The 12,252-nt window shown below is 43.3% G+C and overlaps 1 protein-coding gene across 5 annotated transcripts in view; it reads left to right on the plus strand.

The window, feature by feature from the left end:
• Window positions 1-12,252, plus strand: part of march8 (membrane-associated ring finger (C3HC4) 8) — a 61,160-nt gene extending 48,908 nt beyond the window's left edge. For 3 of the 5 annotated variants that reach the window (XM_031578702.2, XM_031578703.2, XM_031578705.2), the window contains exons 6-9: window positions 3,675-3,855; window positions 6,344-6,479; window positions 8,202-8,249; window positions 9,208-12,252. In XM_031578702.2, coding sequence (XP_031434562.1) covers window positions 3,675-3,855; window positions 6,344-6,479; window positions 8,202-8,249; window positions 9,208-9,512 — 670 coding nt within the window. In that variant the 3' untranslated portion in view covers window positions 9,513-12,252. The remainder of the gene's footprint in view (window positions 1-3,674; window positions 3,856-6,343; window positions 6,480-8,201; window positions 8,250-9,207) is intronic. The other 2 variants (XM_031578706.2, XM_031578704.2) reach the window with 1 other exon arrangement.

Raw genomic sequence — 12,252 nt, forward strand, 5'->3', positions numbered from 1 at the left:
AATTACATTAAATGTCAATGTCAATTTAATTGTTTGCTGTTTTTGTGGAGCTGGTTATTAGTGATTTCTTTGTCCAAAGGCTGGTTTGCATTCCCTGCTGATTCAATGTACTTAAAGGAGGTACAGGGAACTCTTTCGGGGGTTAAACAACACACTGTACCGCACAGTCAGAAGTGTTTTAAGATCAGTTTGCAGCTAAAAATGTTTAATCCCTGTGACATATTAAAGCACCTGGCAAAGCGATCCTCTCCTCATAAAACCCACAGCCAAGATTCTGATTTCAGGCCTGGTCCCTGGAGCCTCAGTGCTCTTTCACAGTGGCACCACCTGATTTGTTTACAGCCTGGGCTTGGTCTCGGGCCAGCTTCCCGTTTCCACATGTCCTCCTGGAAGCAGCACTCACGCCGCCTTGCAGAAACACGTGCTCTGAAAATAGTTGAGGTGCGGGGAGCTCAGAGAGCGTGGCAGAGATTATTGCCTTAAAATAGCCCGAGATGTTGTGTGTTCCAGAGTTCTGTGGCGAAGCTTGTCAGGTCAGCGAGCTGGAATGATGCCCGGGGGGCTCAGGGCTAAGTGCACACCTGTATGTGTGACCGCATGAGCGGCAAGAACGTGTATCAGCATGATGAAGGGTTATGCCAGAGAGAAAGTGTGTGTGTGTGTGTGTGTGTGTGTGTGTTAACAGAGAGATTCCAAAGTTCTCTGAATAGCACAGGAATGGTGCATATTCATTTAATGGCAACACAGAGTCGTGAGCTTGGGCGTCCCCAGTGCGGAGACCAGCCAACGCAGTGATGAAGGACTGACTGCTGAGGACAAACTGACAATGTCACACTGTCTCAAGAAACCAGGTCACGTCAGGGAGCCATTTATTAGTAGATGTGTTATTTTATAACCCTCTCCTCTGTGGTCCTTCTTAGTTTTTATTTTCCACAGGAAGTTTTATAGGACAGGACACACTCTTCTCTTCCATGGCCTCTCAAAACTGCATCAAGTAGTTGCTGAAACACAGGAGGCTCAGCACCCCGAGCACACAGACCTGGGGCTTGGCCACCTGAGAGGGGAGGCGGCAAAGAATGGGGAAGGCTTTTTAAATGTACTAATTGGATTTTAGCCCCGTAATCTGGGTGGATCTAGGAGTCTGTGATGAGCTTAAGAAGTTCTAACTTACTGCTGCACAGGGCATGAAAAAGCAAAGGAGGAAGAAGAAAACACCTTGTTCTATTACTCCCCCTTTGCGCATGTTGCAATATCACCACGGTGTTGTAAAAACAGATAGGTCATGCAATTTTAATACATTTTGAAAGAAAGGAGTGAGAGTGCATACTAAAACAGAAGCAACTTCATGATTTTAATGTGCCCTCCAGTGGGGGGGGATGGTTATCATGGAGGTGGTTTGTCAGTTGTGATGGTCGGATGTTCTCAGATGACAGACCCAAGCATTGTGACGGTACGAAGGACTTCTTGAGAAGATTTAGTTTTGATCTAGTAGCCTGTCCTTTTTTCTTTAGACACACTAATCGCTATCTCTTCAAAATAAATATAGTGAGCCAAAGGGGAACATATGTGAGTCTAGACTTTATTATCATTAGTAAATATATTATGGCTGTGCTTTTAAACCTCAAATGAAAACAGCACTGCCTGGTAGTGGCACATAAAGCAGGCTACAGGATGCTGCAGCGCATCCAAACAAGATGGCTTCAAGGTAAACTGCAAGTGGTCTGTATCTCTACTTTCTTGGTAGAGTGTCTTTGCAGGAAGTTGTCTGAAGCTATGGAAAGTCTGTCGTGTCTAGGAGATAAAGAGGGCCTATTTTAGCTTTTGTTAACGCTGTCTTTTAATCTTGTAAGGCCTTGACCGGATCAGTAGGGCCTGGAAACAAATAACATCCTGGTCCTTCACTCTCAGAAAAGCCAAATGGTCTCAGGCACAATCTATCCTCTAAGAAAAAGAGGGGTTTACCAAGGAAGACATTTTTGCACTAGACAAAATGTAATTGGGTAACACATTGGGTGGTCCACACAGTGCATTAAGGTCAATTTGAATCAAGATATCACCCTGTTCCTGTTGATGTTACTGTATGAACTTATTGCATAGTTATGGAAGAAATTGAGTGGGAAAAAAAAACTAAAACATTTTAGTTAAAAACTATTTACAACAGGTATAGGTGGTAACCACATAGAATGTGGTTGATATTGAATACCTGCTAAGACTGACCCCCAGCAAAAAAAACCCATTCATCTGTTTTGATCATGGTTGCTCTACCATCATAGTCTTTATTGTGTCTCTCTTATCTGGGCATCTGAGAGTGGTGGAATGGCTGCAAAGGGCTTTATAATTGTTCTGCTCCCAGTTCCCTCCCTCCCAGCCTCTGACCATTTCCAAAGCAATTATCTCCACTGGCTTCCTGATGATGTATCATAGCGTGTCCACAAAAGGCTCTTTCAAGCTGTGGAGGCATAGGAGGCTTTCGCTGCATCCTCCATACACTTCACGAGCGCTGTTAATGCTTTTGTGTCTTTGATGTTGTCTTCTGATGCTGTGAGTTGGTAAACAGCTCCAGGGCAGGCAGCAGTTCCTCAAACACGAGAGATGTGAAAGTGGACGGCTGGCCTGACGCTTGTGTTTCACATCCACCACGAGCTCTCTTAGAGACAACATTCCCCCAATGCTGTGCTTGTGTTGTCTTTCTGTATTTTCTCCCTGTGTTTGCTGCGTAGATGAATATGTATGTACACGTTCATGTGTTTATATTGCATCTCTGTAAACACATTTGTGTGTGCACTCTTTTAAGTAGTTTTCACATTTTTTGATGGTAGCTGCTGCTGTGAAATTACATTTTTCAAAGTGCAGCCTGACTCCTTGCCTCTCTCCCATAGAACACTCTCGCTTTCTCTCTCTTTCTCTCCCTCTAACTTTAGCAATCTGTATCTTATCTCTCTCCTCCACTCCTCCGTACTGACAAATGGCTCCTGTCATCTGTTCACTAGCCGCATAGTGCCAGCAGCTGGCGCTGATATGATTTAAGGCTGTTAAAGGGTCCACTGTACACAATCTGTATAATGAATGTGGGATCGATTCTCTCCTTAAAAACCAAGGCTCTATCGGCGAACTGAGAGTGTTGATTTAATGCACTGGGCTCTGGTGTAATCAGAATGGGCTCTAGCTGACGAAATGGAAGGTTAGGCCTCCCTCTGTGGTGGCGTCCTCAAACATGCCTGACAGAAATGTTCTCAACTTTTTATGGTCTGTTCTCGAGCCTCTCCCAGATCCACACACATCACATCTCCAAATACATCACCTATGGGAGAACAGTGCAGAATTTCTCGATTGAATTTCACCTTTGTTCATCACGGAAAAACAGTCTCATCTCTGTAAATTCTTTTTCATTCTTTTTCACCCCTGAAAGCTAGTCTCAGTCTCTGTTGTCAAAGGCGTTTTTGTAAACAAAATGCACCCACGTGCTCCCATTTTTACAAAATTAGCTTGTTGTAGTTTTGACATGCTATAGTGTTCATAGATGCAGTGAATGTGTGACAATGTAAAATAGCCTTTTTCTGTATGACTCACTAAATACATAGAGTAAAGGACATTTTCTCCAAGATGTGAACCTTTCTAAAGACAGTTTGACTGTAAGTATATATATATATATATATATTTGTGTGTGTGTGTAGGATCTGTCACTGTGAGGGGGATGACGAGAGTCCGCTGATCACACCATGCCACTGCACAGGCAGCCTGCGCTTTGTCCATCAGTCCTGCCTGCAGCAGTGGATCAAGAGCTCTGACACACGCTGCTGCGAGCTCTGCAAGTATGAGTTCATCATGGAGACCAAACTCAAGCCACTGCGCAAGGTAACACACACACACACACACACACACACACACATGCTCCCACTTTCACATGCAATAACACATAACCTTTGAGTTTGTTCAGCTAACCATTCAGCAACATGTGGAAAAGGTCATGTTCTTTTCCTCATCTGTCCTCTCTTTGTTCTATTGAATGTATGACTCATTTCAATGTTCTCCCCAACAAAAGAAGACTCAATGTTTTTCATCCCAATTAAATGGTACAATTGGGCATACTGGTGAAATGGCAAAGAACTAATAATGGTGTGACGTTTGGGTTAATTTTTGTCAAAGATACAATTTAAAAATCTTTGTTTTTGGGTATTTCCTGGAACACAATGAAACAATTCTAGCTCAAGACTACTGCCTTCATAGCAGAATTCCCTCTGCCTCGATGTCTAGTCTTTTGAGGAAAACCAGTGACGTGCCTCCTGTCCCTCAGTCCTCAGAGAGGACATCTCGTAATGAACTTCATGAACTTCATGTTTAGTGCTCTAGGGCGGATGCTGACACACAAGGCAGGTCCTGACAGCCAGGCCAATCAGGTGGGAGGTGACTCTGTGCCCAGCTGTCAGCATTTGACCCTTTCGCTAGAATCAATCGCATTCAGAATGCTCCGGGTCGGCAAGGCCGCGTCGAAACATATTGGATCGGCTGGTTTCAGCCCTGCAGGCAACACACACACACACACACACACACATATATATATATATATATACACACATATATATATATATATATATATATATATATATATATATATTTGTTCGCATTAATGTGTGCCAGGGAAAAGATTTGACAAGCACTCTTGTTTTGGGGGGATGGCATTTGTGGTGGAAATATTAGTTTACTTTTAGAAGAATTTGTTCTGCGACACAGCATAATCACTTTCATCTTTCTGTGCTGGAAATGTTTGTGCTTCATTTTCCATTTCAATATTTTATAATAATCTTGACTCCATGTTGACTCTCGCTGTCTCTCTGTCTGTCTGTCTACTTGTCTGTCTCTCTCTCTCTCGCTCAGTCTATCCATCCATCTATGGTTTAAGTATGTATGTGTACTTGTAGGTGTATGTATACCTTCTGTTATTATCTGGCTGCCATATGATCAATTATTAAGGCTAAATTGGTGGCAGACTCTGTGTCACAGGGCTGAAACACAGCACTCCAATGTGGTGTAGCACAGGCACATCATGTAAGTAGCCTTCCTGCCTGCCTGCCTGCCTGCCTGCCTGGGTGGGTGTGCTACCCTCTCCCCTCCCCTTGTCCTCCCTAGGCATGATTCATGCTTTTTGGGATGGAACCCATTTATCCAATCAATGGCAAAACTTTGATCTCTGTGTGCTGGAAATGTTTGTGTAGCTGAGAAACAAAATATGTGTTACGTCAGTCTGTAGTTCACACTAAAGCCATTTTCTTTGGAATTGAGGGCGCCATCGAAATGCCAAGGCTGGGATTACTCGCTGTTCCTGGAAATGTTTGCGTGCATCCGTAATTAAATGGAATTCTTTATCAATAGGAATGAACTGACTGAACAGCGAATGAAGCACTTCAGGGCCTTACAACGAAATGTTTTTTTCGTGGGGGTCCTGGACTGAGTTACAGCCTATAAATAGTTGAAGAGCCACCACTGGTCTAAGATCACGCTGACTGATCCACATCAAATATTTATCCTGCAGTTTAGAGGGGAAAGGCCAGGCTACTGCAGCCTGTGCTGTCTTTGTGGTTGTCATGGAGAGCGCTATCCACTCATACTATGCTGGAAACTCTATGTTCAAGTGAAGAGACTGTGTTTTGTTTGTATCTTATTTTGTTGTGGGTTGTGTGTGTGTGTTTTTTGTGTTTGTGATCGCTCCTTTGTGATGGTTTGTGTGCATTTTACACCAACTTTACACCATAGTTGTATTTTAGTCGCACCGTGAGAGCGACTGCAGTGCATAATATTCCATCTGTGTGGGGATACTCTCTGTGTGTGTGTGTGGTGTGTGTGTGTGTGGTGTGTGTGTGTGTGTGTGTGTGTGTGTGTCTGAGTGAGTGTTTATTTTCAAGTGATGGAACCTGCAGGTGAAAGTTTGTATGTATGAGAGTGTTTGTGTCTGTCTGTTAATCTGTCTCAGCAGGAGAAAAAGCTTTGGGGTGTGTGTGTGTGTGTGTGTGTGTGCGTACGTGCCTGAGCATGCCTCTCAGTAGGAGAGGCTAGTGCAATGCTGAGTAGAACACTGTGGACACTGTGTGTCTCTTTCAATACCAAATGGTTCCAAATGACATTTTTACATGATTGTTTCTTTTGTAGTGGGGAAAAGCATAAGTGTCTAACAGTGGGGACCTGCTCTTGTGATCTAGTTTGTATATGTCTCACTGTGAAGTGCTGTACCCCATGTGTTCATGTGTTTAATTGTGTGTGTGTGTGTGTGTGTGTGTGTGTGTGTGTGTGTGTGTGTGTGTGTGTGTGTGTGTGTGTGTGTGTGTGTGTGCATGTGTTTGTCTCTCAGTGGGAGAAGCTGCAGATGACCGCGAGTGAGAGGAGGAAGATCATGTGCTCTGTCACCTTCCACGTCATCGCCATCACCTGCGTGGTGTGGTCACTCTATGTGCTCATCGACCGGACGGCGGAGGAGATCAGAGACGGTTAGTCCCCCCCCCCGACCCCCACCACCCCCCCAACCAAGTGTTGGTCTGCCTAGCGAGGCCTCCTCTTCCTCATCTTCCTCCTCTTGCCCTCTCTCCTGTCCTCCCCAGGCTCAGACCAGTGCTCCAGATATCACACAGCGTTAGCCCGTTAGCGAAGGGGGAAAATGACTCGGCTGGTGATCACCTCGCCCATAAAAGGGAATGATTAGAGCAGCCTAATGACGCCCCCTATTTTCTCATTTAGTTTCTCATTTCCATGCGACGGCACTTAGCGCAGATAAGGATGCGCTGAAGATGCTGTTATGTTTCATGTGCCTCAGATCTCTCTAGTTTTTTGAAGCTCCATGTAAAACAGCTGCTCCACTGATACCAGTGCGGGGTGAGGACAGGGCCCCTGAGCCGGCCCACATCTGGCCCACATCTAGCCCACACGCAGCTGCTGTTGGGGGGGCGGGGGGTGTGGGGAGGTGGGATCAATGTGGTTCATCTGATGGAAGGAACAGAATTTGACGTAAGCTGCCTTAAGTGTCTCTCCATGTTGCTCCTGACCCTTCCCTTGATGTGTGACCCCGAGGGTGGTGCAGTGTGTGGGAGAGGGTCCTGGTGGGATTGTTGTGTTTTTGTCTCACACTAATGACTCGACAGAACAACTGATATTACCTTAATGTGATGACTCATGGGGAGAGGTTGGCCGGGTTAAAGGGTTGATTGCTGCTTTTGGTAGATATTTTTGTATCATTTCTGCAGCCCTGCAGAGAAGAGGTACAGTGCGTTTATGCCATGTGAACCCGCCTCAAGACCCTCATGTTTCCACAAAAAATGCTACAGGACTTAATCTAATGTTCTAAAATAAGTCACACACTATCCACTATAATTGCAGCATCAACAGCACTGGTTGTGCCAGGGAGTTGTTAGCAGATGCTAATGTATGCAGGACTATAGATCCTATGCCTTCCCAACCTGCCAATAGCTTCCTCCTATCCTTAGTAATTGCAGTATACCCCCACTCTCTTTAACCATGCAGCCGGGAGAATACCAGGTAAACCCTCCGAATATTCAATCTGTTCTACTAATCAATACTGGCACTGCAGCTGTGCTCTATGTATATTTATACTCTACATGATTGCCTCTCCCCTTCCTCAACCTCCCCTCCCTGCCCCACCCCCTCCCCCATACGGTAGAAATGATCTGGTTGTTTCATCCATCATTTCTGACCTGACGAGCCAATCATACTGCCCCAGCATCCACAACCTGAACACTCTCCGCGTCTCCTTAGACGCTCACCTCCTCAGCAGCAGTCAGCTCAGCTCGGCGCCATGCTATTATCAGAAGCGTAGCAGGCGGAGGTCATGGTGAAATTGTCACAGGTAGCAGTTTGCTGTGAAATGAGGTCTAACACTTACAGCTGTCACTCATTGGCAGGGTACCTTTTGCCTCGGTGAGAGGCCCGCTCGAAGACTCTGAATGAGCGCCTTAGAATATCACATCACATTATGTCTCAATAGAGTACAGTGCATGAGAGGCAGCAGGGAGCGACGCTGGCTCCGGTGATCCTCACTAGGGAAGATGGCATCATTCTCACCTGACTTTCTCCCTTGCTGGCTTGGCTTAGACTGTGTCCCTCCACTCCTGGTCCCCACATAGAGCAGTGGACCACCCCCCCCTATCCACAAATACTAACCGCCTTTCTCTGTGCCTCACCAATGCTCACCTTGGCAGGGAAATTTAAGCTGCATCCTGGCCTTGCATATGGAGCCTCCAAAAGCAGTACAGTATAACATTTCTTATTAAGGACCTGTGGTAGATCTGACAATAGTTTGAGTAGTTGTGGTTCCTACAGCCCACGTGTTGGCAGCTCACATCTGAACATATACAGTGTTGACATTGAGTTCATATTCATATTCTTTAGTAGTGGAGAGGAACAGGGCTTTCCAGGAAAAATGAAATTAGTTTGTTATTTTTTAATTCTGAGTCAGAACCGTTCTTAATGACTTCCTGTGTCACTTTTGGCGAGCTCTGCAAATTGGCAAGAAAAAAACATGATGGATATTTTTGTTTCTTTAAAAGCCATTACAAATATTTTATGGAAAGAGTATCATATTTGTTATCATTTGAAGGTTCAGAGGAAGCTTTTGTGTCCTTTTTTCCCCATCATGTGTGCCCAGTGAGCGAGGTTGCAGATGTGCTGCAGATCTGCATTTCTTCCAAGCAAGAGCTTGTGTTCTTTTCCTTTCATTTGGCACCCTGTTTGTGCTTCAAATGTCATTACTGCTCCTGTTTGGTGTTGGCCCTCGCTGTGAAGTGATGACCATGTATATATCATATACACTAAGTTATATCCCAGAATCCTAAACCGGCCAAAGGGACAGCTTTACTGTCCAGATGTTCATTATACAACATTCTGTTGAAGAACTAATATCCCATCATTCCTAATGCTTAGTCAGTTTATGATATTAGTATTTATATGGTTTGATGCTTCTTTACAAACAGTTCTGGATTCTGGAATGTACCTCTCTGCACTCCTTACTGTACATACCTATATGTATATACATGACATAAAATGTAATACATATTTTGTAAATACAAAGTATTACATTTTATGATGATTATAATTATATTAGCCTCTCTTTAACAGGAACTTCCCAAATCACATACTTCCTTGATTAGCTGATTGTATGGTGTGTACAGGGAAACATGCATCTCATATCTCTGTGTGCCTTTGCAGGGATATTGGAATGGCCATTCTGGACCAAGCTGGTAGTGGTGGCCATAGGCTTCACGGGCGGACTGGTCTTCATGTATGTGCAATGCAAAGTCTACATCCAGCTGTGGCGGAGACTGAAGGCCTACAACAGAGTAATATATGTGCAGAACCGCCCAGAGACCTGTAAAAAGATTGTTTCGGAGAAACCGCCACTCATGGAGCCCAACTTGGAGAACAAGGAGGCTCTCGCCCCGGCACAGTCGGACACAAACTCTTCTCAGTACACAGAGACGGAGGACTACAGCATGGAGATTCTCCATGTGTGACCCCATGCCTCATAATGACCCCCCTCCACCTCAGCCCTCCCCAACCTACCCCATGGACCTGCTCTAACTGTGGCTATGTCTAGACCACAGGGGGCGCCAGACTTCTTCTGGAGTGGGGAAAGATGAGGACCGATGTCTCCCTCCGGTTTTAATATTATTTACCCTTTGTCTGTTTGTTTGTTTGTTTGTTTGTTTCGTTCCTGCAAGTTGGTGGCTAATCATTACAAATCAGTGTGCGCCAGATCATGGAACATTCCAACTACTGCCATTGTACTGCTGTTGTACAGGACCTGATGTGCGCCACTCCAAGTGTGTGTCAACTGCATTGGGTCTGAGCGCCGCTGGAGGTGTGTATGAGTGGGGTGTGTGTGTGTGTGTGTGTGTAGGTGTGTGTGTGTTTGTGTGTGTCTGCACCGGTTGTAATGGAGTCTTTAACAATGCATTCAAGCACTTTTTAATTTCCTGATAACCAGGTTCCCCCATTTTAATATGAATAAATTCCTTTCTATTATTGTATGTGTGATAGAAAAAGAGGCAAACTTGAAGTTTTCAGTAGAAATCACATGTTTTATATAATTCCATTTGTATCCCAACCTACTCTGGATGAAAAAAGGAACGGAAAATGCAATGAGGGAAAGCAGATCACTCTAATGATCATACCATTTTTTCCACAAAAAAAGAAAAAAATACCAAGGGACATTAACACTGATTTTAAGCCATTCATTCCTTCGCTTGTAATGATTTTGCTTTGATTTGCACCTTATGATGAGGTGGAGATAACGTTGAGTTAAGCCATCTTGGCCTAATGGAAGAGAGAATGTACTCTTTTGTACAATGATTCACATTTGTACATTTTCTACCAGTTACTAGAGCCAGATGATCTTCACTGTAACACCAGCCCATCTTTGCTATTTTCACCTTTCTTTTCTAAAGAGCAGATTATGATTTTGAGAAAACATTGTGCACATTTTCTGGTTCTTACCATGAATAAAAAGTATTGGGAAAGAGAGAACATCCCCTCCATGCTTTTAGTCATCCACATAAACTCTAATGCAGTAATGTATAGAAATCCATAAGTTGTTTCTCTTACATTTGCAGTCCCTAATGACATTTGAAGTAAATACTATCATAGTGCTTGCCTTGAATGGTGTCCAATTAGAAAGTCCTGTTTTACCATGACCACACTTCCACAGACATCTTATTAAAGCAAAATGATGGGAGATAAAGATAAAATATGGTTTGAACATGCATTGCAGTACTAATATAATACACAAGGGTGAGTTGCTGTCTATGGAGCAGTCTGCAGCCGGTGCTGTGTCTGTTGTGAAGGGATGATACTTGTTTACACTGTAATTCAAGAGATGCTAAGCAACACTGGGCTGCTGCAGTGCTAAGGGTACTGTATATTTCTCTACACACATTTAAATCAGGGGTATACATTGGGTTTATTTGTAATTGCAGTTTTAAATAGCACTAGAATGTACTTTTAAATAGCACTGCCTGTTTTGGGTTTGTTTTGGTTTCCCAATTGACAAAAATATTCTAATTGATTTAAATGTACAAGGTACAGTAAATGTAAGTACAATTCTTAAAATCTGAAAGAATACATTTGGAAAATCAAGCTGCAGTATGTACCACTGCCATGCCCTGTATAAGGCCGAAGGGGAAAACATTTGAAAGGTTGAGTTCTGCCACCCAGTGGAGAAAAGTAGAACAGAAGACCAGGCCACAAATCTGCACATATTTCAAAACTGTTCCCACTTACTCAGATAAGGGGAAAGAAGAGAGATTCATCCAAGAACATTTTAAGTCCCCCTGTATATAATCACAGCAACTCAGATTATTCAGTTTTAGACACGTAACAGTGGGTAACTGTACTGGGAAAAAATAAATACCAGTATGATTCAATTTAGTACAGGGGTTGTGACTAAGGCATTACAATATTTCCCAGTGTATCCCCCCAGGCAGTCGCAGTCACAAGGGTCAAAGGTGGATTCAGATTTCTAGACTCATTAGTAAACAATGGTGATACAAACTCACATGGCAGTTTCTCTCAGACATTTGTATCAGTTTTTCATTCACACAATTGAAATGATTTAATGTGGGTTTGATTCAACTTGTTATTAGGAACCAACTGTATTTTATTCACACAATTCATACTCACATAGGAGCTGGCTCCTACAAATCCCTCTTTCACCGATGCCTCGGTTGGAGCGGGACTTTTTATAGGTATTGTTAACATGACCAAGGACTAGGTAAAACTGAGACATTGAAACTGAAGCTTTGTGATGTAATTATGATCATTCATGCCAGCAAGTGTTTATTACTGCATTCCATCATGTATGTATCTATGTATGTAATGCTTCGCTCTGTAAAAAATGGCATATTTTTGTCAGCAGTGTAGTATCTTACATGCCAGGTTTGTTACAGTGGAGTCCTTATGAATTGCAGTTTCTTTTTCTCAGCAACGTCACCCCATGGGACTCTGACAGGCTTAGCGAGTGTAACTTGCATTAAATCTGCAGTGCTTTACTACTGACTGAGGTTGAGAGTTGTCAACAGGACTGTTTGCCCCTTCGTTTGATTTCATACCCTGTGAAATTACTTTTATTAGTAACTTTTTGATTTTGTTTAAAAAAAAAAAACAATTAAATATTGATGTGCTTTGATTTTAATTTACTATATTTGAGCAAAGTATATAGTATGGAAAAAATAATAAAATAAAATGAAGTGAACTTTA

Source organism: Clupea harengus, chromosome 13 (genome assembly GCF_900700415.2).
Source record: "Clupea harengus chromosome 13, Ch_v2.0.2, whole genome shotgun sequence".
NCBI lineage: Eukaryota > Metazoa > Chordata > Actinopteri > Clupeiformes > Clupeidae > Clupea > Clupea harengus.